The sequence below is a fragment of the Nipponia nippon genome, unplaced genomic scaffold (genome assembly GCF_047370975.1).
Source record: "Nipponia nippon isolate SJK-2023a ecotype South Korea unplaced genomic scaffold, ASM4737097v1 scaffold_17, whole genome shotgun sequence".
Classification (NCBI taxonomy): domain Eukaryota; kingdom Metazoa; phylum Chordata; class Aves; order Pelecaniformes; family Threskiornithidae; genus Nipponia; species Nipponia nippon.
Window position 1 is genome coordinate 5718788 of NW_028262333.1, and position 26791 is coordinate 5745578.

General features: G+C 41.7%; 1 protein-coding gene and 1 long non-coding RNA gene across 3 annotated transcripts in view; one reads left to right on the plus strand and one right to left on the minus strand.

Annotated features, from left to right (window-relative positions):
- Nucleotides 1–26791, minus strand: part of LOC148056145 (uncharacterized) — a 183671-nt gene that overhangs the window by 138778 nt on the left and 18102 nt on the right. The window lies entirely within an intron of this gene.
- The window catches only part of GLRA1 (glycine receptor alpha 1), a 40047-nt gene continuing 33800 nt past the window's right edge, over nucleotides 20545–26791 (plus strand). For both annotated transcript variants that reach the window (XM_009466827.2, XM_009466826.1), the window contains exon 1: nucleotides 20545–20600. In XM_009466827.2, coding sequence (XP_009465102.2) covers nucleotides 20545–20600 — 56 coding nt within the window. The remainder of the gene's footprint in view (nucleotides 20601–26791) is intronic.

Here is a 26791-nt window from a genome sequence, read left to right on the forward strand (position 1 = left end):
TTTCAAACCAGTCTCAGGACAGCTACTGATGTACAAACAGGCTGGGAGAGTCTGCAGAGCTTTCAAACTGCAGTAACCATGGCTCCCATTGGGCTGAGGTTCCATGGAGAAGCAAACGCGTAAGGGATGGTTAGAAATTTCCACAGAAGGACAGTGTGAGCTAGATTTGCAAGATGAAGAGTACAACTGCATACTGATGGGAGGTATAGGGAGAAGAGGAATGATACCAGCTCAAGTTTTATTACCTTATTTGCTCTAAATACATTTTAAACAGACACTGCTAAGTTCAAGAAGCCTTAAACTAAACTAAGCCGATTATACTGTGATCAATAACTTATATTAAAAAAAAAAAAAAATGCTTTTAAAGCCAGGTGTGACTCTTCACATAGAGGCTTATACTTCTTTGATGAAAGCAGTTTAAATTTGCACTGTGGTTTCGGAAGTCAGGGTCACATCCTGGCACAGATAAGCCTTAAATATCCCTGATGTTTCCTCTCTACTCAGGGAGTTTCAAATTGCCCAGCCTGTACAAACACCCTCTGCTCAGACTCCAAGCAGGCCACCTGCAGCTCAAACACACAACTCCTGCCACTTGAAAGAAACACACCAAAAAGCTTCTTTCAAAGAAAACCCTCCAGGTGGCTGTGTTTGAAGAGGCAGAGACAAAAGCTTTTGCAACTAGTGCAGTCTTCAGAGGCTCTCCTGGGCACACGACTAAACGGCAGTTTTCGCTGGGGAACCCGAAAACATTTTTTCTCCCTTCTGCATCAGTTTCTGCAAAGCATGACTTTGTTGGCAGCTCAGCCAGGACTCCTCAGCTTGGGCAAATGAAGCCCAAACGCATATTCCCTGCTATGGGAAGTTCTGTTCCCCTCCTTGCTGCTCCATACCAGGGCAGTGACCACAGGGCACTAGGCACTCAACTTAAGTCTGACAGGGAAGAACCTCCCTTGAAAGCAATATGATATCCAACGATAGCTGTGGCTGAGGCTTGGGATCACTTCCACACAAGGCGCTCTTTTTTTCACTGAGGATGTCCAACTCTGACCTCTGCCAGCCTGTAAATGGTTCCCAGAGCTAGTGTTGCTGTTAGGTCCACATGACTCAATGAAGATGTATATGCACCTCACCAGTGTAGGTCCAGGTGCAGTCAAAGCATCAGTGTACAAATGCATCCAGATATCCTACCTCTGATCCATTGTGCTTGAATCCCCTTAAACCTTCACCCTCCCAGTGTTTCTGATCTACAGACAGCCTGCAAGAAAAGCACCAGCTCTTTAGGTGAGGTAACAGCATTGTGGTGTTATTCCCTCTTTGGTGTAAATGCCACTTCTCAACTTGAGTAATTAGGCTTTGAATAGACCACTTTTTCTCTTTCAACCCCTGCTTGTACCACACTCCATCCTGTTTTGGCCCTAGTTACAGAGAATAATAAAGCCAGCTAGACAGTGCTTTTCGGAAGAGCAATTTGGTTGACTTCTCCCAGCACTAATGAGTTCATTAACAGAGGGATTTTCTCTCTCCCTCCCCTCTTCTAATCTATGTTTCCTTAAATAGCATCACACACATCGGTAGCTTTCCCATGCTGCAGCAGGTGATGCCTCTCCTTGACCCATCTTCTCCCCTCCTCTGAGGGAAAGAGAGGCAGAGTACTGCACCTCCCAACCTTTTCCTTCTGTCAAAGGAGATGGAAAGCAAGCATGATTAATAATTGTTTGCTAACTAGCACCAGGAGGATCACTCATCCGTTCACAAGTGTGGCAGACACACATGCCAGGCTACTACCAGCCTGCTCAGTCAGAACCAGTACTGGGGCTCGGAAAGCAATTGAGTGCCGGGGAACTGGTTTAGCTGCTAGCCCAAACAGGAGAAAGACAGCACAGAAATATTATCAAAACTTAGCTTTTTTGTTCACCAAAACAAAACTTTATAACATCTCATTTATCTACCAAATGAAATCTTTCAAGTGGCCTACAGGAAAAAATGTTCCACCTCAGTCTCTCCTGAGAGAAGCAAAGGACTTGAAGGGGTAGATGTTCTCAAAAGATTAACAGCTTCTGCCTGTCCCTTGTTCAATAAAAGCCCTACCAGAAAAGGGGAAATGCAGACTCATTTTTTTCCACATCCATGTGGAGAAATAAGAACTGTATCTTCACACCTAAGCAAAATTTCCTAACAATAAGGACTTTGTCAGTGACTGTGAAAATCTCACTCCCAGTTTTTGTCCCCAGTAAATTTAATCAGCATTTGCAGGGGCAGATGTTAAACTTGACAAGTTACTATTAACGTGAATCTAAGAAGAATCTCACTTCAAGGTACTGGAGGGAAATCACGACACAGGTGACTTTGCCTGCACTGTCTCTATAAACTGAATATCAGACTGCGGAATTCCAGATACCATTTTCCATGTGAAAAATTAAGTATTTTGTATTTTTCAACTTATAGTTGGAACTTTTGTCAGAAACAATTCCATAAATTCAACCCAAATTCATAGATGGTTTCAGTTTCCCTCACTCAGCATATTCTCATGCCTGTTCTGGATCTGGAGACATGTCCACTGACCTGAAGAGCATACAGGGGATCCCTAGGTATTTCTCTTCTTGGATCATTTACAGTATAAATCTAACCTAAAGTAGCAAGTCTGAGACAAGGAGAGAAGGTCCTTGTGGTGATGTGTGGGGTACAGAGAGATAACAAAGATTCTGAAGATTTCAGTTCTGACTTCAAGTTCTGCATTTTTTTCCCTAAGCCCCTTATTTGACAAAACTATTTTCTCATATCTCTCTGTAGCCCATTTATTATCCTCTCTATTAATAAACCCTCCTTCCCTGATGAATCGCTGCAATTTATCATTAAATTAGAAGATGAAATGGTCTATTTTTTTTTTTAAACAAGGAGATTAACTACTATCAACAGGATATTTCTCTATTATAAAACTCCATCTTCCTCACCAAATGCAGAGGTAGCATTGTTTAAAGCAGCCCTAAGGTGATCCCAGGTGGGAGGAACAATCAGAGAGGTGACATTCTGCTATATATAAATGGATGGATTAATCTAAAAATTACTGTGAAAGAAACACATGGCATTATGACCATGATTCACTCTGGAGTTTTTTAATAGTACAATTTAAAAAGTGTTTAACTTTTACATAGATGAGGCTGCCAGGAACTGATATGAGCAATCAAAGCCTAGATAACAAAAAATATCTCTCCATGCATACACCAGTGATTAATCACACAACAAAAGGTCAGTCAGGAAAAGCATTCAACTAAATATGAAGCAACTTTCTGCTGGAAACCCATGTCAGCTTCTCATATCCTTTTTGTATCATACAGGTCCCAAGAGCTGTCCCTTATGAGACCGCTGAAATTTAACACTGGCACAAGCACAGAACATATCCTCAGCTCCAGTGCGGCCAAGCAAGCAGGTTTGGTCCTTGAAAGCTCCTCTGCATCATTTCATCCCCTGGACACAATCTCTCTGGGAAATTAAAATTGCATTTACCACCATGGCTTGGATCTGAACTGCTGTATGAGGGCAGCGGCAAAGCCTCAATGTTTCCTGGAGGCTGTTTGTGCCCCAGAAATGGTATCAACAAGAGGTAGATCAAAGCTTGATAAAGAGAGAACCCCTGTACCCCTCATGCTCCTCTCCAGGAAACCACTTCACTGCGAGGGCTACGCTGGGCTGCTTGCCTTTCCTCCCACATCCAACCACCTTTACTGCAGAAGTCAGCCTTGGTAGGGTGTAACAAAAGTCAGTCAGCACTAGCCACCACAGAAAACAAAACCCTCCAGTATCATTCCCTACCAGTCCCCAGATCCAACCTCTTCACACACCCGGTTATTTGATTTCTGTTTCCGGAATTTAGGAAGTTATTTTCTTTCATTCTTGGGTGCTAAGGTGATGATCCAGCTTCTGCCCCCACCCATCTGCAGTGCAGAGTGAAGAAAGAATTAGGATTTTAATCCTCTGTCACTGTTTGCCTGTGACAAACTTTCTTCTATAAGGAATGCAGACAAAATCAGGGGAAAAACCAACCCTACTAAGCACCCTTCCTACACGTCAGTGTACTCCTCTGCTCCAGATGTGATCTCTTCTAGAAAAAAGCCCTCTAGCTGGGCTATTCATAGGCCTGTGTCAGATTCCTGCAATGAAGGAATCTATTAATTCCAAATAAGGGCTCATTCTCTAAAGAGCTGCTGATAAAATGGAACTGATAAAATGGAGGTAATTTAAAGGTCAGATGAAATCCAGCTCATGTTCATCCTGCTTATAATGGAACATCACCAAGATGCTTCATTGACAAAGGGGCATTTATATGTTTGGTTGGTTGGGGTTTTTTTTTTAAGAAAAATTGCTTATCTGTAACAGAGACTCTGAACATCCGATAGGAAACCTTCCCATGTTAATCTACCCAAAAGCTGGCATCCTGCTGCCTGCCTGGGTGTCCCTTTCTGGAAATTAAATCTCCTATCATCTTTTTATCACACTTTGGAGAAAAGAAATGGGAACCAAATGCAGTGTTCACATGAGCAGCAGAAGCAAGAGCTGAAACTGATAGGGCTGCACTAATTTAAGCATGCAAGAAATGAGTGTGAAACAAGTTGCAGGTACACTCAGACACATTCCTTCCCCTTTGCTCTGTGCCCATGATGCTCTTTGCCAGCCCAGTTCAGCTGCCCGCACCATCCCTTTGCTTGACATTGGGCCCACAAGCCACACAGATTGGCCTTGGAACCAAATATCAGGTCTCTTTTACACCTGTGTTGTATTAGTTTACTAAATGAAAAAAATTCTTCTCTCTTTTCACAATGGGATAAGCCATACGAAAGAAGAGCACATTTGCACTGCAGCAGAAACAAGCTTTTCACGGTAGGCATAAGCTGATGCCACCAAGGGATCCAAACTCAAAGGAGAAACTCCAAGGTATTGAGTATGTTGGACCAGAGTGTTGTCCCCCCTCAGTGCCCCGTTTTCAGATCAGAACTGAAAGACACGACTGTTGGAAGGCGGCCACTTCGAGGGTGTTTGGCTAACATTATCAAATAGCCTATTGAAACCCTGAGGTAGTAATGTGCTGAAGGAGGCTGTTTCCACTCAGAGGCATGTGGCAATGTCACTGAATCTAGGTAGCCTAAACTCCACATACACTGTTAAAGCTGGTTTTGTTCCCAACATTTACACTTTTTTTGAACATCTAGAGGCAGTCAGTGTGCAATATCAGCTTCCCTGGATGTCTGGTCATCTGGACAAGCCAGCTGACCCCCTTCATTCCACCTTTTGTTTTCTCATCTAGAGGTCAGTGAGGTTCTGTGTGCTCATCTTGCCCCAGGTCATAGTAATTGAACATCACCTGTTGACCATAACCTGAGAAAATCCTCAACTGTCATGCAAAGGCCTGAATGGCTGATAGTAATTAAATCCACCTTGGTGTTTTTCTATGGGAATTGGGCCTAAATGCAATTAAGATTTTTGGAAGCATTCAAACAGACAAAGAATAAACACGACCACAAAGAGAAGCAGTAGTAGCTGCAAATTGATACCTCCCAATTCAGAGTGTCCCAATGCAAATGAAAAGCAGCAGTAAGCAGTGGGAAGTAGCACAACAAAAGGGGCCAAGGAACAACAACAGGTATCCTTCTGAGCACTGGGATCACTGGGATTTCTGCCTCACGCCCTTTGGCTTGTCACACATGTTTCTCCAGAAATCCTGCAGGAGATTTCAGGCAGTACCTTGAATTGTTTGCCCTCTTCATACTCCCCTGCCTCAGCATCCACTATTGGCACCTGTTTGAGACAGAAGTCTAGGCTAAAGCTGGGCTTACTACTGTGCTTCCAATGTGCTAAGGTCACATGTGTTGACATACTCTAGAGCCCAAGTAAACTGGGACTTCCATGCCATGAAATCCAACCCACATACTTTTCCTCATCTTTTACACACCCTATTATTTACTGACTGAACTCAGCAATCTCTGCCATCCCCATCCAAAATACACAGAGAAACTGGGCCTGTCTGCAACACACGAAGCTTCCCTGCTAGCAGAATTCAATGGGTATGAGGTCCGGATAAACTTCCCCTCACTGACTGAAGAGACGGGGCTCATCTGGCTGCTCTATTGCCTACTATAGCAAGAGACTGTTGCAATCAGATCTCTCCTTCCCTCCGATCTATTCTCTGCCTCCATCCTTCACATGCTCCTCCCCAAATTCCTGTAATTAATATTAAATGTTACAGTTTTGTCTTATTAACACAAATTGCCCTTTCCAGAGGCAGATTAAAGAGTTTCCACTGGGGATTTCTTCTCTTCTTTACAATTTTGCTTCTGTGATCAGTGCTGTGTCTCTCACTAGCTCCTAGGGGAAAGGAGTGGGAGGGAAAGAGAAGACAAACACTTATTAGCAACTCCTTTCAAGAGCTGGAGATTGCGAATTAAACTGATTATTAACTCCCATCTCACTAACAAGACAAGTTCCCCTTTTCTCCCTCCTTCTGCTCCTCCTATGGGAATGGTAATTGGGAATCTCAAGTCACATGTGTAAAGTTTCACCTAAGTAATTTACTGGGCAGCATAAAACAACAGACTTTCTCTCCATGTCTTTGGAGCACAGTGAGAAATGCACACACATAAAATACTAGAGCATATAGACACGCAAGTGTGGGGGGTGCATGTGCATTTTCATGACCCTTCAAGTTTGGTTCTTGGAACAGGAAAGAAACACACATGTTGGCCCTGAGGCAGCTCTAGTTCCCTTCCCAGCTAGGTCCTCTGTGATATTTTAGTCCTGAAATCTTAAGGGTCATTTAGGGACAGACCTGACTCATCAGATACATCACCTGCATTCAGCATCACAAGGGTTGGCAGAAAGTACCCGTACTACCATCACCAGCACACCTACCACCACGCAAAAACCCATGCACCACCACAGCCAGAATTCTCCAAGTCTTCACTCTGACTCCTCATTAACAGTAGTGTCCAGAGGCACCACAAGTCCAAAAGAGCAAGAAGTGCTGGTCCTTATTAAAAACCCCCATTCACCATCAAAATCTTTGGCCACCTACAAATTTGGTAATCTATCAAATATACTGCATACTCACATTACTTGTGCTTTCCCATAGATAACTGGGAGACAGCTGAGATTCTCCTTCCTAAAAGCACCAGTCCCAGCAAAGAGTCTGACCAGGTGGTGTCACTGGGGGCTTTGGACAGAAAGCAAAACAAATTTGAGCCTGTAAAGCCAAGTGAAAAGGAGCACGTACATTATTTGGTTTATTAAAACACTCCATAAGTGAATGACTATTTCTGGGGCTGTAATGGTAAGTGGATAACTGAATTTAGACACTCACAACATCACCAAGAAAGTCTGGCCAATGACAATTTACTGTGACAGCTCATCATACTAATTAAAACACAGTATTATCATGAGATTTAGAATCTATGAAATAAGATGCATGTTTACAGTGAATAAGCTATTTATAATCAAGATGCATTTATTCAGTGTACAGCAAGCCTCTTATAAAATCTGAATTAAATGCAGAACTACCTGTAGACACATGGCATTTATTTAAAATGTTTCAGGATGCAGCAGCTTTTTCAGCAAAGAGAACCTAATCAGTCCCTTGAGCTTTCCCTTCTTCTGCTAGGACAAGGAAAGTGCAGCTGTATTGATTTCTAATATACAGCACTGCCGCGTGAGCCATTTTATTGGACCAACAAACTGTTTAACAGACAAGGTCCCAGAGGTCTCAGGTTTTATACAGGAGCATAGACACACCCTCTATACATAGCTGATGTAAAGTTAACTGGAATTTACAAGACAGTACATCATATTGCTCAGTGCCAGCAGAGCCTATACTTCAGGCTGCCTGAAGTCCATTGTAACACCCTGTTTAATTTGTTTATTACTTTGTCCACCTTCTGCTGTTATGGCATTTTCGATACTGGATTTCTCCTTAGTTTTCCACCAAAATAGTGCAGACTTTTTGAGGAAAATATGTTGGTTCGCCAATGTTAAAAAAGCATCCCTCTGTACAATTTACATAGGCACTAACTTGTTCCCAGTAATCCCGAGTGAAGATTTAGATTCAGTAGGGTTGGGAGATGTGCCTCTTACACTTCCCAGGGACACCTGTCCAACTTCAGCCAAATTATGAGTCCTTGGAAAGCTTCAGTTCCCATAAGGTCACAGAAGTTCTCACAAATTTCTACTCAATTGGAATTAGACAGCTGCTTGGGCACATTCTTAGGACAGCAAAGACACACCCAGGTATAGTCATTCCTGCACAGTCTTCAGGTTCTCATACCTGAGACTTTTGGGGCTTTCTGGAACACTGAGACTTGCAAGAGACTTTTCTGGATTTGCCAGGAACATCTGTTAAATGAGAAGCTGCCCATCTCCAGGATCTGAAGACTATTTGCATGTGGGTAAAGATAAAGTAAGTACTGGGAGAGCTCACCTCTGGAAGCTATGAAGTGGTTCAAATCTGAATGTCAGTTCTTTAACCCAGTAGTTGCTCAGTAGGACAGCTGCAATCTAGCAGCCACAGACTTTAGAACAGGAGTGTTTTCTGGTTTAAAAGTCCACAAGTTATAAAGGTCTTCTGAAGGGACAGATGACACTTATGTGGGAGAAAGAGGCTTTGGAAGTTCTTGAATATTTCTGGGAATGAATATGCATATCCTTGAGGCGAGACACACCACACAGCCCAGATTTGCAAGCACTTCCCCTGTGAGAGACTCCAGCAGATATCTTGGAGGTACAACAAAATATCTTTCTAGAAATTAAGAAATGTCTGCCCATTTTGGGGGAGGGTTAGAAAAGGTAGAAACTTCTACCAAACCTGCAGGAATGTTTCTACATACAGAACTGCTCTCTAGGTTACATGTCACACTACATGGAGGGCGATGATATATATAGATTATATACCATGTTATCAAGGGTTTAGGAGCTATGATGTCATGCTGAGTTTCCAAAACACATGTCAGAAAGACAAAAGATGTTATGGTTTCAGCTTACATTTTCTATCCAGAAAGCCCATGCAGGTGTTATTGGTTATTTTATATATATGTATACACACACACTCAAATATAGGATATTATTATGTTATGTTATTCATATATACACACACACACATATAAAATGTTTTGATTATTCCTTCACGTACAATTCAGTCAGCTCTCAAATACCAAGAAAAGTGCATTAGAATAGCTAGTGTCTGTACAATAAAGGTCTCAAATTTAATTCAACACCTAAGCTCTGGTCCTTTGGCAGAGTTCTTCCACTTCAAATAATGTGAACACAGAGTGCAATATCAGAAATGTTTTTGTCCACACAGAAGTCAGGTGATAGTCACCACAGTTCTCTTTCTCCCTAACAGTGAATTAGACAGCTTCAAGGACTACTCCCTCGCTTTACTCTCCCTATCACAGCCCATGATGGATTAAGGAGGGGGAAAAAGGAGGAAAGAAAAAAAAAAAAAAAAAGGATGCTGTCAAATAAATTTCTCCACCAGTTGAAGAGGTTGATTTTCCCACGGATAAGTTATCTAGGAGGAGAGGGGGAGATTTCTTTTCATGGACAGCGGTCTCTCCTAGACCATGACACATTACATGAAGAGTTAAAAAGTTGAGTTATATTTGCACCTCCATGTGAAAGCAGAAATGTGCATGGACACGTTTTAGCATCTGCTGCATTCAGACAATGACCAAAGGAGAACACAACATCACAAGCTTCTTCGGTTCCCATTGAAAGATGCCCATTGATTTGATTTACTGCCTTTTGTTTCCAGACAACAGCTTCATAGATTCAGTAATCAAGCAGCAAATGCAAAGTTAGGCCACGTCTGTCTGGTCATAGACATGGAGATTTAATGAGAAGATTGTGATTACCCGTGTCTCAGCCAAGCTGTTTCTCACCCTCAGTGTTCCATGTCTTCCCTGAAACCTAACAAAGCCTTTTCTCTCTGCACAGCCTACATAAATCACTTCTGTCCAATTCAATTGCCTTGGTAGAGAACTATTTTCATGGGGAGGGAAAGCCATATAAAAAAAGATGCTGGCATGCTGCAACATCATGAATGGGCTACAATTTCTTTTCTCTGACTTGTCCAAAGGAAACGCATGATAACACTCCAATTTTTTACCATAAAGAATTGTATTGATGCTTGGAAAAAAAAATGAGAGCTAGCATATTTCTACCAAAAAAAAACCATTCTGTTTACATCCAGGGTTTTATGCTTCCATTCCTTTTAATAAATACAGGCCACTGATGCTTAGCAGGAATGTGCAAAGGCTTTGCAACTTTTGTCTTTGCCAAGCATGCAGCAGATAAAGGCAGCAACAGAACAATACTGCAAAATTTTTAACCAGTAACACTATAGTGCCTTTGCATTAGCTGAACTGCAGACAGAGAAGCTATCTGCCTTGAGAGTCATTATAACCCACCATTATTTAAATATTTTGAACATGGAAGAGAATTTTGATTCTGGTAGAAAAAGCAATCTTGCAGTTAAGGCAAAAACAATTTTGATCTAGGAGATTCAGTGTCCTTCTCCAACATATGCCTTTAGGAATACTCACAGTGCAAGAGAAACGTCATTAATCATTAGTATCTTAGGAAAGTCAAGAGATTCCATCATTAATGGTGGCAGTCATTTAGCAAAGGAGCCTCATCAAGTGTTATGATCAAATAGAAAATGCACAAGCTTGTGTCAAAGAGGAGCATTCCCACAATTCAGATTTCACAGAGGACAAGTCAGTAAAGATGACTATGCCAAATTCCCTTCACTGAATCCAATGAGTAGTCCACATTGTCTAATACCCTTCTCCAACCAGTGAGTCAATAATATCACACAAAACGTAGAAAACGGAGCACACTGAACAAACTTCACAACCTCTCTGTGGATGAAATTTTGCCCAAGCCCTGGAAAAATGGTAGGCTGAGAGGTGGCATGAAAGAGGGCTTGTACCTGTCATAGTGTTTAACACAGCAAGCTGCAAAGAAATATATAGCCCAAGGCAATAACAAGCTACTTAGCAAATGTGTTAAAATCCCTGTTCTCTCTCTTTCACCTGAGGCATGAGATACTGCACCTGAGGCAAGGATTTTAGGTGACGTAAGCATCTCAACTTGCACACAGCCCAGCCGATATTTTCAAATGGCACCTTTCACCTCCAGTAGGATTTCCAGAAACAGTTATCAGTAAATCTAGTGCAGAAGTGCCCTTAGTAACTCAACTCTACATTAGCTCTCTGCCTGAAATAGAAGGGTAAAAGCAAAATGTTTTTGTGAAGACCAAAGAAGTAGCTCAAGTCAGTGATGCTCAAGTAAATTTCTGCAAATCCTCAGGGCCACAGTTTCAAACAATAAAATAAAATACCTCTGGGTAATAAGTCTTTTGCCTAATGGCCTCTCAAAATCGCTGCTTACCTCACTAGGGAATGACTGCTTTGGATGGCAATGAAGCAGCCAGAACTGCCACTCCTCATGAGTAAAATAACCTCAAAGTGCATCCACTAACTTGGACAATTCAAGAGGACAACGATACTGAAGCAAGAACCACATTCTACCAGAGAGAGGCCCCTACTGATACATTACATCTCAGCAGTGCTACCAAACCTGAAGGCATCTCAGATGGGTGAAAAGTCCTTTCTCCTGCTAATGCAATGTGAAAAGCTACCCTATTATCAGCATTTTCTGGTGCATTGGAAACTGAGGTCATTAACAAGAGCAGTTCCTTGCCTCCCTTCAGAGTCAAAAAGCTTCATTAAAGTGGATGGAGGATGAGACCTTTTTTATTCATTAAAAGAATAGGGGTGCTACAGGGCTTCTTTTTATCCTTTAGATGTCTGACATGCAAATATTTCCATTGCCAAAAGCTGGAGAAAAAAGAAAAGAAAAAAAAAAAAAAAAAAAAAAAAAAGCAAGCTGTAGCTTCTTTCTTTCACTCCAGGAGATAAATTATGCTAGTTGGTCCTATGAATGAATTGGGGCATATAAGAGGATGTTTCAGGATCTAAATACTTGGACACTGAGGGGCCACTTCAGCATCACTGGCTGTCATCTCCTGATTTGCTTTCTGAGTCCGCTGTTTGCAGTCAAAATTTTCCTCTAAAGGGTTTGATGTCTCCCACACACATTCTATTGAATTCACCAGATGAATGAAGCAATTAAATTATGCAACATATTTGTTTCCTTTTTTCCCTTCTTATGGTTGTGGGGTTTTTTTGGGGGATTTTTTTTGTTGTTGTTTTTTTTTCATTTTTTTAATCTATGACAACAGGAATGAAGAAGGTGATGTGAATAGCTCTAGATCCACGTTGTATGCTTCTACATCTGTGTAAGCATCTCAAAACCTGGTGCCTGCTCACCTTAAAATAAATAGATGGTTTCTTTCATTTACAAGCAAAGTACAGGGTAGAAAAGTTCCATTTCCTACAGCACTTGAGGGCTGCTAAGGCAGGAGCAACAGGCTTCACAAACCTAAAAGCTAAGATAATATTTCCAACAACTACATGATCTTCAGCACCTGACAAGTTCTGGCAAGGCTGGCTGTAAAAGCAACTTTGGCTTTTTTTCGTTCACACAGTAATGTAACAAAAAAGTTTTATTGGCCAAGATCTTTGAAAGAAATAGTACTTCTGGGTTCTCTCGGTAACTATTCTGTAGAGGTCAGAAAATAATTAACTTATGACCTGCAAATCAAGCTTCTAATTGAAGTAGCAGTGTATTTTCTTTAGGGCTACAAGGTCCATGCTGCTTTCTTACTACATAAATTATAACAGTGTCAAGCCTATGACATGCAGCAAGACTACTCACAGCTCAAGTCAAGTGTCATTATATGACATATGAGACACAGAAATTTATTAATAAATCAGCACTGCTAGGGGAAAAACGACCATCCGATCTTCTTTATTTCAACTTTTTCAGGGATTACTGCCTTAACCTGATTCATGCACCTGACACAGGAGGCAAACACACATTTAGCGTCAGGGAGACCTAAATGCTGCACACAGCAAGCACTTCACTTGGCCTTCTGCAAACGTATGGTCTGTTATGAAGCACAGGGCTTCATACCATTTCCAAAGAGTCTATGATCACAGATTGGCTATCACTAGGCTCATGGGGGCTGTGTTTCCAGCAATAAGAAATCAATACAGTCCCTAATCTACTTGTCATGAAATATACTGCCCCGGAGTGTGTAAGTCAAGGACAATCTATACAACTGCTCTTTTTGCAGAGAATGATGTAAGGCAGGAATCTTCATATTTAGGACATTCAGCATACAGTGTATATATGCCTTTACATGAAGGGAAAGCTTATATGCACTGGGAGAAACAGGACAATAAACGTAGATGCACCATGTGGGCGCTTCAGATGATTACCTGTACAGCCTGTAGGGAAGGAGAAGGACATGGAAGCCTCAGCAATTCTGTACAGGACACTTCTTCTTGGCTATTACACATATTTATGAAAACACAAATATCATATATAGCAACAACACACTTGTGTGGGTGGGTGGATGTAGGTGTGCATGGCTGTAAAAACGTTCCCTGGCTCAAAGTATCAAGGTAAGTTTTCCTCCACCATAAAAAAAAAAAACAAAACTAAAAAAGTAGTTAACAGGTAATTGTCTGGCCCCTGGTTCCTGCAAACTGTTTTTCATCTGCTCTGTAACTTCAGCTTTTGGTCATCCCATCCAGAGATCAGATTCTCAGTAAAGTACTTCAGAGTTTTGTGCTTCTCAACATTTCCCATCCTGGGTGCAGCTCCTAAGAAAAGGTCCTTATGAAACCAGGAGGTAATTTTATAAGGATACACCATGCATGATGGAGTACTTCATAACCAATAAGCTCCAGTGTATTGACCAAATTCAGCTTTGCTACTTTTTCTAAGACAAGCTCTATTTCTATGGTTAGACCTATCATTTTTTAAACAAATGGGGCAAAAGACTGTCAACAGTGATGTTTGGTCTGAATTTCAGCCAAAAATATCAATCACCTACACCACAAATCCCTCAGCTTCATCCCCAGTGGCCTTCTAACGTTAGTCTTCAAGATCTGCTGAATTTCCTATACAAAACTCTCTAGTAGTTGTTTTCCACAGATCCACTGCATATCAAAACAGAATTTATCAAACTTTTCACCAGAGTTCAATTTTAAACATGTTTTTTGGAATATGGATGAGATGAACCTTTACATTAGTTCCAGTGAATTCTCTTTCATCTATACATTTTTCAGTAAAAAATCTTGACTAAACGCTTAACTTTACAAAACATTGCAGGAACATTTTATGGTGTTATTTTACCAGAAATTATTAAAAACAAGCAAAAAAACCCACAAACAAACAAAAAAAACAACAACAAAAGCGTGTCCGAGGTTCTTAAGTTTCTAAGAAAATTGTATTTAGTTGAACCATCTTGCACAGAAATAGCTTACTACACATGGAAATTAACTGAATAGGAATTTACTTTATAGAATCCTTTGTAAAATTCCCTGAACTTAATTTTAACTTAAAATTTATTTTTCATTTGTTCAGCGTCAAAAGGCAAGTAGTGCGGCTGTAGCAATTTGAATCTCTGTCTTGGGAAGCACAATCCAAGTTCTTGGGGCACCGTTTCCTCATTAGCCATTCTCCAAAGAACAAACTGACAATAATGGATTTAGTATTCCCAAGATACACTGCGGGTACTTTACTGCTATGCTAGCCACTTCTTCACTGAAAATCCTGTAATTTATTTGGGGAAGGAAGGCAGTGTGTGAGCATGTTCAGCTTGAAGGAGTTCACCTCCATATATGAATTTATTATCAGAAATTTAATTTTAAAAAGACAAGCAAAAGAAACTAAAAACAGCTCTACCTGCTATAAAAATCCAGAGATGAAAAATAGATCAAGAATGAAATCAACTTGCAGTTATGAATGAGGCTTTAGGTTAATTCTCAGCACAGGGTGCATGTTCATTTAGTCGCAGAGCAATTTCCAAAGCCTTCTGGGTTCCCCTTGTCTTTAAGAGATACTATTGACTATCAAGAAAATGAACTCACAGACTACCAGGAACATTGAAAGATTCATTTTCTTCACAGAGAAGAAATTCACTTGCATTCTTCAAATGGAAAGGAACAGGGAGGAACCACATGAAGGAAATTGAGGGAACAGATATTCCCTGACTCTCATAGCTAGAAAAAGAATGAAGAAAGAAAAGTGCATAATTAGAAAGTAGATTTATTTCAGTCACAAAGGACTTGTACCTACTGACAGATATATCATCAGAGTATATATTACTCCTCATGCACACCCTTTTCTACAGGCGTCCCCAAATTTTAGTTGAATGCTGAAGAGAAATTAAAAGCATTATGCTTCTTTTTAACCGTTATGTTTCCCATGGCTCCTGTTGCATTCCCTGAGAAGTCCGATTTGATCCTTCCTACCAAAAGGCCTGATCTGCTCCTACTGTTCAAGGAATCAAGAGAAGACATATTGAAACAGAGACTTATGGTTATAGGTGCATTTCAGTAACTCTGTTCTGGATCAGACCCAGCCTTTGACTAGTAATTAATAAACAAACATCACTAAATTGTTATTTGCTATTTATTACCTGCCACTCTGAAGAATAAAATTTGGAAAGCCTCAGACATGGTGACTGAGCTTTTGGGAGAGAAGATAGGCCAGAAGATGGTATCTTGAATAAATGCTTTATACAATTAACCATGACTTCAACTCATCCCTTTGTTCAGTCTACTTGTCTTTGGCTTTCAGGGGATCTTGTGGCAGTTCCATGTTTCAGCGCTGGCAGTACACTGTCTGCCCAGCAACATATAACAGCAGCTCTTGTTCTTGAAGGTACCCTTCAAGGTCATAACCCTTACTGTCTTGGCAAGACTCACTTTAACTTTGTTAACCCTCATGCCCATAGAGCCCAACGCAAAAGTGTTATTTCACAAATTCTTTGTCATATCCCTGTCTTCATCTCCCTCCACACCTGCATCCTATCCCACCAGCCACCTAATGGTCCGTTCTTGATTACAGTCATATCCTGTTTCTGGTAATCAGCATCTGTAGAATAGCCAACCACGATATCACTGAAGATTAAGATCTCATATGGAAAACATCAGAAGCCAGTGATGCCTGAAAAAAATGAAAACCAGTTATCCATCTATCTAAAACACTAAAGAACAAGTGGAGAGAAACAGAAAAGCAAGCAGCTGCACTGGCTGGACTAAGTCATTGCTGAGTCCTCAGCCATCAGTACTAACTGAAAAGTTTGAATCACCATAAGGAAGGATAAAAACAAAATTCACCTGCAATGAAGACAGTAATGATATTATTATGATAAGACAGAGTCAAGATCTAGCTCCCTGTCATAGAAGTGTCTTCAGCCCAAATCCCACAGCCCTAGCAAATTCCTTTCCATTGAGGTAAGCCTAGAACTGCACAGAATTCAGTCCCATCTCTTAGTTGTTGTGCCAGTGACGTTTCACTGTCGGCTGCAACTTTTAAAATATTGACCGGCTCCTGAAAGTTTAGATGTAAATACTGACCTCTTAAATGAGAGGACATTTTATCCTACTCCAGCAGTTACCCTGCAATAACCATCTTCGTGGTGTCTTATGTTGAACAGAATCCATCACTCACAGCCCAGAAAGAAGATGACTCAGAAGCTCCCCAGACAGCTTCACCTACAGCAAGTTTTACAAGACTCATCCACTTCAAAACAAACTAATAAAAACAACAACAAGGTGAACACACAGCAGATAATTTAATATTTTTTAATTTATTTTAATTTTTTAATTATTTTATTATTAATTTTATTTTTACTTAATTAAAATTTAATATTTAATAGTTTTAAGAGCCTAATTTGACATCATGATAAGTTGTCTTCAACTCTGTCATTTGTACAGGTGCCACCAGAGAAAGTCAAATGCCTTTCAAAACCATTTGGACTCTGCTTGAAAAATAAGAGACCTGGCAAGTAAACCCTCCCCCACCCCCAACCCCCCCCCCAAAAAAAAATCACAAAACACTGCATCAAAACCAAGCAGAGAGCTAAAACCCAGTCTAAAAGCAAGCCAGGACAGATCCAGGCAGAAGAGTCCTGCCAAGCAGTACCTGATGACAAGGGTTACTTACAGTAATGGTGATAAAATAGACTTCCAGCCCTTATTAGATCTCTACACCTGATTTCCAGTCTATCTGCCTTTAGCTTCTTGGAAATCAAAAGGAAACTAAAAATCAGGCACTGTACAGAACCAGTGTGGGTAACTTCACCATGGATACACCTATAGATAGGTTTCAGTGGGGGCTGGTTGGCTGTTTCTTGAATCATCTAGGTTAGGTCAGAGGATGGGAACTCCAACGATGCGGAGCCACCCTGACCAAGGTCTGACACATACAAGCAGCACACACTTGGCACCAGGAGGAGATACAAAAGCATATGGTCTAGAGGAAGATATCCCTAGCCAAAAACAAATAAAACCAACAACAAAAACACCAAGGAAAGTTTGATGCAGAATATGTTCTTTTTCCCATCACAGCAAAACACACAACGCAGAAGGTGCAGGTAACCTTTGGGGTCCTCCTGATAAGGCATGCAAAACTCACATCCCTTAAATTTACATATCTTTTGATTTTACTCACTGATCTAAATCATCTTGATGCCTAGACCTGCTCCAAACATTTATTGCAATCTGGTTTTGCCTCTGCTTCCCCAAATGCCAAAGCAAATAATACTCCTATTTCTCTCCAGTAAGAAGAAACGTTTGAATACCAGCAGAAGAATCCCAGGCCCCACACGAATCACCCAGTCACCATCATCACCAGGATAGATGACAGCAAAGCAGGTAATTTCTTTCCCTGGGAAAAGCAGTTTTGAGACCCTTCAACAGGAATAACTGTGAAGCTTCTTTGTGTTATATACACACAGAGATTCATCTGCTTTCTTGATCTTACGCACAGCCACCCTGCTCCCCTAGCCCAAGGTAGTACAGGGAGAGCAAGCGGGGACAAAAGGAGGCAAGTCCAGATTCCTTTGATATAATAAAGATCAAACTTACAACCAAGGGAGAAATCACATGAGACAGTCATATCTCTTACAGAGCCCATTTCTAAGGGAAACAGAAGGCTGACTAGCCTCTAGATTTAACCCACAGATGCCAAGAAATGACTCTGCCTCCTGTTCTTTGTCCTGCTTCCCAGTAAAAATGCAGGGAAACACCATTTCTCTCCTGCTGTGCGGATCCTGTTAATACTCCCAGTTTGGAGCTCCTCCTCTGGTCTGTCAGCACACTGGGGGCTGGAAAAGCACAGTGACAGAGGCTCGTCCATGTGGGGATAAATATCAGGAGAGAAAGTACAGCAGGGAGCCAGCAAGCAGCAGGCAGGAAGAGCTGCATGGAATCACATCCCCAGGAATCTCCATGAGTTGAAATCAGAGCCAGTTATTAATCTAGCTAGACATTGAGACCCTGTAGCTGGAGTAAATCAGATTAAACTCCTTCTGTATCCATGGCTAGAAGCCAAGCAGGTCTTTCTTCCCCTTTCTTTTGAATGACAACTCAAAGGATATTTCTGTCTGCTCAGATAAGTAAACATACTATTTTAAAACAAATAAAAACAGGAGATCAAAAACATAAGGTGAATTTCAGTATGGCAGTAAAGTCCTTTGTGATACAACCCAAAGTGAGAAGAAAAATTTGGTTATTTCCTAGCCTGGAGGGCTACTGTAGTGGTGGAGCAAGCAGCCCATTTCACCTCCACCTTCCTAAAATGGGATGGGAGAAGTCTTTGAACAGATTAAAAACAGTAAAGAGGGGTTAAAAGCAACTCTTTCTTTGCCATGGGGAGTTTTGCAAAGCACAGGACAAGTAAACAAAACTGAATGTAAAGAAGAAAAATCCCATTACATCGGGACAAGAGAGAAGAAAGTAATCCTAGATTATTTAGGAGACCTAAGTTTTAGTTTCAATTCTCAGAAGTTGATGAGAAGCAGAGCAGGGTGGCACACTGGCAAAGTGACTAAGGAGCCCATTCCTCCCCACCCCGACCACCACACTCAGCACCCTGCGAGCACAGCCGGAGCCCAGGGTGCTGGAGCTGCAATAAGAAACTGCTAAATGCTCCTTACCTGCCCTGGCCTTGTGGCTCTGGTGTTTGCCAAACCTCTTTGCAAAACCAAATACAAAAGGGAAAAAAAATAATCAAATAAAGCAAAGAAAAAAGGGGAAAAAAAAAAACTAAACAAAAAACCAACAGCACAGAGATGTTCCTTAAAAGCCAACAGCAACACATAGCAACTGCTAGCCAAGCAGATCTTCCACGAGATGGAGACTTAAGGCACGTTACGCTTGCCCCGTGAAGGGAGACGATTTCAGAGACTTCTTAAAAAGACAAGGATTCTGGTTAAAAAAATTGAAATAAACCAAAACGTATCAGCGCTTTAGAGGTTAACAGCTTCTGCTGAACAACATGCCTTTATCCAACCACGTCCTAGACCAGTTTTTTCAGCCCCGAGACCAATGAGCACAGCTAAGAGGAGGGCCTTGGGATGGTGAAGAGGCTGAGTTACCCCCTCCCCTCTGCCTTCCCTCTTCTCCACCTCCCCCCTCCTTTTTTTTTTTTTTCTTCCTTTTTTTTTTTTTTTTTTTTAGTTTAGTAAATTAATGCAGCAAGAAACTCCCAAGATCTGGCGAGTCCTAGCAAGGGAGAGAGGGCAGAGGGGAAATGAGATGCATTAGGAGGACACTGAGCCACTTTCTTTCCGAGCACAATGGGAGCGCTTCCCAAGAAACTTCCCCTTCGCTCCCCTCCACTCTAGCCCTGAGCAATGGGACACCTTCCCTGCAGCAGCAATAACTTATTCGGGAGGAAAATAGCCCAGGAAGCAAGAATCAACAGCAGCCAAACGGCGGGCAGGAAAGCGACACAAGCGGGACTGCAGCACGGCTCCACACTGACAAATGCCTGTGGATGTAATTAGGAAGACACCCCGGCTAGCAGCGGAGATTAACGCCCTGGGTTGTTGAGGGTCGTCCCCCCCTCTCCCATCTTACCCCCCACCACCCTGATGGCAAACCTACACCCCCTGCGTCTCCCCCTCTCGCCAGCCTGATGTCCGGAGCGAGATCCCGCTGAAGGGAGGTTTCGGTGCGGGAAGCCTGCTCCTCCGGCCCCGAGCACCACTGCAGTGGCGGTGGCGGGGGCACAGGCGGAGAGGAGGGACGAGCCAAGGCAGCGCCGGAGCGGAGCCGCCGGCCGCTGGGCAGGCGCCCGCGGAGCGCCGCGCACCGCCGCTGTCCAGGGTGCTGATCGGGGGCGGCCGCCAGGCGCTGTCCAGGGTGCTGAGCGGAGCCACCCTTCCCGCCACCGTCCAGGGTGCTGAGCGGAGCCCTCCCGGCCTTCCCCCTGCCCAGCCTGCCTCGGGAGGGGTGGCTCGCTTCCCCTACCAATTCTCCTCAACTGCCGGGTTACTTTATTGGCCAACCCCACCGGCCCACCCCTCACGGAGTACAAAAAAAAAAAAAAAAAAAAAAATCAGCGAGAGCTGGAAAAATGTGCAACGTCAACGCGCTCGGAGTCTACGTGTGGGAGACGATCGTTTTCTTCAGGTAAGGCTCGGCTTTACGGGAGGAGTGTGTGCGCACCGGGCGCTGCCTGGCTGGACTGCCCTGTCGACCCCAAGCTCAGGGCATAGCCCCTAGACACAGCCTCAGCCTTAGGACAGCGGCGTTCCGCCTTTCTCCAGCTGCCTTTTCGCCTCCTCTCGGTTCCCCGAGACTGGCTATCGCACAGCCCCGGGCTCGGGACTTTCCGCGGCTTTGGGAGTTACTCCGTTTAATTAGCACCGCAATCTCGCTAACCGCAGTGCTGAAAACACCGACCCCGGCTGGTTGCAAAGTGACAACTAGTGGCGGCTGGGAATGCTGCACTTGAATTTGCCCGGGTAAATATTCCCACCTCGCCCCCTCCCCATCCTCAGATTGCAGGTTCAGGTGAGTTCCGTAGGATGCTTTCACTGCTTAGGTATGTTATCTGGAGAAATCCTGATACTTCTTCTCAAGGAGGGCTTCACCCTATCTCCTCAGCTTGCTATGTCTAAAGTCACTGAAAGCAGAGAAATAATCACCTTCGTTCCCAACTTTTTTCTTTCATGTAGTTTTCAACATCCTTCCCTTGCAGAATCTAAATGAAAGCCAAAGGGGATGTGGGAAGCTTTTTGCTATTATATCCATTATCGACTAGCTGTATTTTGACTGTTTTAGATATGTTCAGTTTCTCACTAAGGCTAAAGGTAGGAGAAGGAGCAGTTTTAGTCTTAAAGAATTGTTTCTGGTCCATCTCTCCTTGCAGTATTTTTATTAAATGGACAAAAAATATATTAGAAGGTAGAAGCTATTCTGTATTTGCATGAATAATGCAGCCTGGTGTAGCAAGTGATAGATGCCAGATATATGCAATTTGAAAAAAAAAAAAACACCTTTCACAACCTGAACTTGCTCATCAGTCTTAGACTTCGTTTCAGTTGCATGGCTTTTACTTCTGCCTTTCTGTATTTTACCAGTCTCATTTTTATCATTTAACATGAAAGAACAGACATTATTTACATATACATCACTGGTATAATACTTATTATGAGTCACAGTAGCAGACCTGCTGCTACTGGCCAGACTTTTCTAGCTAGCAGCCTCTTTTCTTTTGAACACTTAAGTCTTTCCAGGCATAAAAATTGGATATCCCTACTTTTCCTGTAATTCCACAGCAAATCAAAGACAGCAAGGTTGTAACGTGAACTCAAAGCATGTAATGTTTGTTAGGTAATCCAAGAAAGACGTTCTAGAAATAACTAAAATCACCAATATCTGAAAAGCAATGTACAACACCCAATACTTCAGAGCCATCCTTTCTCATCTTATTTAGTCACAAGTGTAAAGCAGCACTGCACAATATAGTGGGGTGGACTAAAAGGAAGCCTATGTACATGTAATAAACTCTTTAGTTAAACAATGTTGAAGTACAGAAATAAAATACAAGATTAAACAACACATAAATGCTCTGGAATGCTGTCCATAAATAAGCCAGAAAGCAAAAGGAAGATAAAAAAAAAAAGGCATTTCCAGGCTTGCATTTCCTATGGCCCTGGCATTAAAGCATCTGCCCAGCTCTCCTCTGAACTGCCCGAACAAGTGAAATTGATACACACTTGTCTTGCTGATCCTGTTCTATGATGCACACTTATGCATCACATAACATGTGTGAGCACTTACAGATTCTCAGCACATCAGTTAAAGCCCTGGGCATTCAAAACCGTGGTAAACGAGTCCCTTCAGGTTCTAATGTAAATGTTTATACTGTTATAAATTATATACATATGAATATGCATGCCTGTGCTATGTATACAATATGACATAATCATATAAAAGTTATTTCTGGAAGTCTAGTTTTCCTGAAATTAATGTTTAAGAAAATTTGAAAGTGCTTTAATTCAATTACAGGGAGGTGTAAAAACCAAATTGTTTTATTTACTGCAATCATTTTCCAAACAAGAAGAAAAAAAAAAAAAAAAAAAAAAACAAAACAAAACAACAAACCAGTAATTCCTCCTCAAAACTGACTCTAAGCAATGCTTTTCTTTTTTCTCCTGCTTTGTGTTATGTGTTGAATTTATTACAGGCCAAAAATCTACCAGCCTTTCTGGTCCAGGAATAGCTTTGCTATTTCAGTTTCAGTAAGAGAAGTTTATTCATTAACAGTCATTCATAAATTTAGCGTGCCGATTACTCCAGCACTCAGTCACACATAATGTTTAAAATACCCACAAGCTGATAATCCAATAATCCTCAATAGAAGTATGCATTGCTTTAAATTACAGGGTGTACCACACTTTGTCAGCCTCTCAAAAATATTCTGGAAAGAGAATCCATTATATGTTAGCACATGTACCACAAAAATAAAGAAAAATCCAAAGTCTCAAAGGAAAATTAGATACAGCCAATACAGGAAATAAAACTAGATCCGTTGCTTAACAAAAATGCCCTTCATCAGCCTTTTAAAAAACAAGACTCTGTGGGAAAGAGTAACAGCTGGTGTGTGAATGCAAACGTTATGGTATTGCCAATATGATATTTGTTTCTGTTACAGTTGGGATGTTTTAGAAGGAATTGGCGATAAGCTGCTTATTCTGACGTGCCTTTCTTTATGGAAGAGCATTTCCCATTTTGCTACCTGCCTTCTCAGGCTGCAGCCACTTAGCTGTGACTAAGACATTTACTGAGAACCTGGCTAGAGGCAGGGATGGAAACTGGGTTGGGGTGGGAGATGAAGAGGGTCTTCTGTCAGACAGGCTGCTTGACCAGCCTTTCCTTACACATATTTCTAAGGCAAAATACTATTTCTTGAAAATAAAAATACACTGGACAATATTTACACAGGGACTTCCAGATATCCTGCGTATATCTGTGGAGACATATACAAACATTCTCCCAAAGTCTAACTACATACACTACATGTTCGTACTGCGGCTCCGTTGTGAATTCCTTCACACAGAACAAAAAGCCACCCCTACCCTGTGATGATCTTGCCTGGACACTCTGTTGTACCATCACATTTTAATAGCTCTAGTGGTCCAGAAACACCACTGCATAAGCCTGGGGGTAGGAACGCACCTTCTACAAGTTAGGAGACAAAACATAGCCTAGAACTGGCATCTTACCCAACTGGACACTGTCCTCTGAGGCTTTGAAATTGTTTGAGCCTGATTCTTGTCCTAATTGCACTTCTGTATATCAGGAATCAGCAGCATGTCCTCCACTGCATCAAGACCAGAGTTGGCCCCTTCTGAACAGCAATCTGTCAGCTAGCAGGAGTGATTCAAGGCTGCTGCTCCAAGTGATTCACAGGCTAAAAGTTGCTGCCAGCCTCAGACCCTATTGGATTGCTCTAACTGGTATTTTTGTATTCCCTCCTGTCAGTAATAGAGCTCTTCGATTCCAGTTTTTAAAACAATAAGAAGGTGCCATTGTGAACATGATGCCTCTTAACTTTGTGGAAAGACAGACACTTTTTCCCTAACACAGACTTGACAAAGTAGGTGATTGGAGAGCTGCTGATTTCAGCCCCTTGAAAATACAACAAAAGAAAAGGCAGGGGAAGGAAAAGGAGAGTAATGCGCCTGTTATTTCCAAAGCTTCTGCTATAGCTCTGCAGTGCTAGGTAGCATTACAGAGGTACCTGTGAATGAAGCGTTAACCAGGGACTTCCAGAGCCACAAGCTAAGCAACGTAGCAGATATTCTCAGTAGTTAAAGAGTATTTTCCTCATGCTAACCAAAATCTACTAGAAGATGTGCCTTATGACCTGTTGTGCTGCTGCTGAGTCTGTCGGTTCCTCCATGAAATAAAAATGATTTAGCAAAGGCTTGGACTAGATGACTCTAAGGACACTCTTTAGCTTCTTTGGTCTGCAACCTGTACTAGCCCCACTAGAGACCCTGCTAAAAGGGTTACATATTTGAGGTTTGAAAATGTGACAAGGTAGACAATTCTACCTAGAAAACCTTATAAATCATTCCACAACAAAAGATTAATTTGGTGTCATCCCAGTAGAAGCACAAAATGTTTGGGACCCTGCGTTCTGCAGGGACTTTATACACACTTCCATCCATCTATAACAATTCACTTGCATTTTAGGCAATTAAGACAAATCAATATAAAGTACACAAAACATTTTCTAACACAGTCTAATCTTAACCTTCTTTTCTAAAGAGCTGACTTAAATGACTCCAGACCTGCTCTTTGGATAGATCAGAATAAAAGAAAGGCCTCACAAATGTCTGGGCAAAAAACACTCCCCTCCCCTTATGTTGAGTGCAAGGAGCAGGAAAGCCATAGATAATGACTTTGCTTAACAAAAACATTACAAAAAATGTTGCTGTTTCTCACATGCACTAATAAAATGCACTCACATGCACTTCGTCTGAGGCACTGGTGCTGTGTGAATTTTAGGTAATATAGACTGGCTGTCCACCTTGACTCCCACTGAACATTACCTTATACTACAGCAAGTCCCACTGGCAGAACACGTATTTACTGTTCAAATACCTGAAGGGAGCTGCTTCTAGAAAGAGATGTGGAGGGAACGGTAGGATCCTGCCCTTACTTGTACGAGCATTACATCATATGAATTGTCTACAGACACTTCCTTCAAGAACAAGAATTTAGGCACAGGAATTTGGTGCCTCCTTATTCCTCTTCTCCCATGAAAGACGTGTTGGAGACCCTTATGTATGAAGCAAGTCAGCAGCAAAGGGTCCTCTGACTATCTCAAGTGTCTCAGATTTAATAGCACAGACTAAAGGCTAAGAAGTTCGTTCTGCTACTGACCAAGTGATTGAAGTCAAAAAGGAAAGCACTTGTAAGCAACAGCATGCTGCAGTTCCCCTGTTCTTGAGCAAACACTTTCCTTGTTGGCTTATGAAATTTATCTCAACAAATTCTCATGAGGTGACCTGGATAGAAAAGGATCCCAGCATCTGAATTAAGATGTTAATCAATGTCCAAAATTAAATTACTTTATTATACCAGCACCAAGCAGGGATCATTCATCTGCGAAAGAAAACCAGCAGAGAAGTCTGTTCTCATTTCATCCTAGCACACAGGTTAAAAGGGCTCTCCAAATTTCAGCATTGAGAACAAGATGTCAGACCACCTAATAAATATAATTGCTATTTAGGTACTGATGAAAGACAAGGGTTTTAAAAATATATATCCTGCTTTAAAATCACAACATCCAAATCAAACCCACAACATTTAAATATGTCAAACCATCTAAATCCATTCACTGAGTTTCACTTGCTCATTTTCTATAACCTGGAGCTTTTCTGAGAAAGTGGCTAGTGTTAAGCCAACAAATAGAAGTCAAAATGCAGTATCAGCCTATCTGTTTTATTTGTCTGTACCAGCTCTCACTGTTGTGGCACATTAAATCAGGGTTTCGCTATTTCTAGTAAATTACCCTTTTGCTATCATTACCTTGCATACTTTCTATTGACCTTTATCTGTCAGTAAGAGCACAATGATTTCTATTGTTATGAAGTATGGTTACACTTGTGCACCTCACACCTTTCAACAAAAATGGCTCATCATATTCTTTCACATGCTAAAAATGCCATTCCAGCATACCCTCCCCACCATGGTTTGATTCAATTTTTTGATTGACAAAAAAAGTCATTCCAAGTGCTTTTGATAACTTCAGTTGGGGCAGGGGAGGGGGCTGTCAGACGGGGGCGGACACACAACAACCTTGGGATAAATGAAGCAAAAAGGAAGGAGCAAAAGAAGCAGGAATTCTTCCTGCTGCTACAAGTGCAAGGCATCATTAGCAGCCATGACCAGACAACTCAACACCAGGCTGTCTGGCTGCTGACTTCTAGACCTACTTGCACAGCCCAGAAAAGAACAACTTCTGCATTGCACTCAGCATAATAAAATACTGCTAATTCAGCAGGTCAGTTCCCCTTAAAGAGGAAAAAAAAAAAAAAAAAAAAAAAATTCACCTCTTCTTCGTTTCTCTCACCCTTCCCCCAAAGTACATAGACAATTTACATTTGTGTTTACAAAGCCAGACAACAGAAACCATTTCCCTCGAGGGGAGATGGTTTGCATTGGTATTTCTTAGCCAAGATGATTGGTTGGTGCAAAATGATGTAGTGCCCTTAACCTCTTGAGAAACTGCCGGTATGTTTTAGCTGATCTGGTCCCGGAGGTCTGCATGCTTGGATCACACTGGTGCTATAGATCAGACG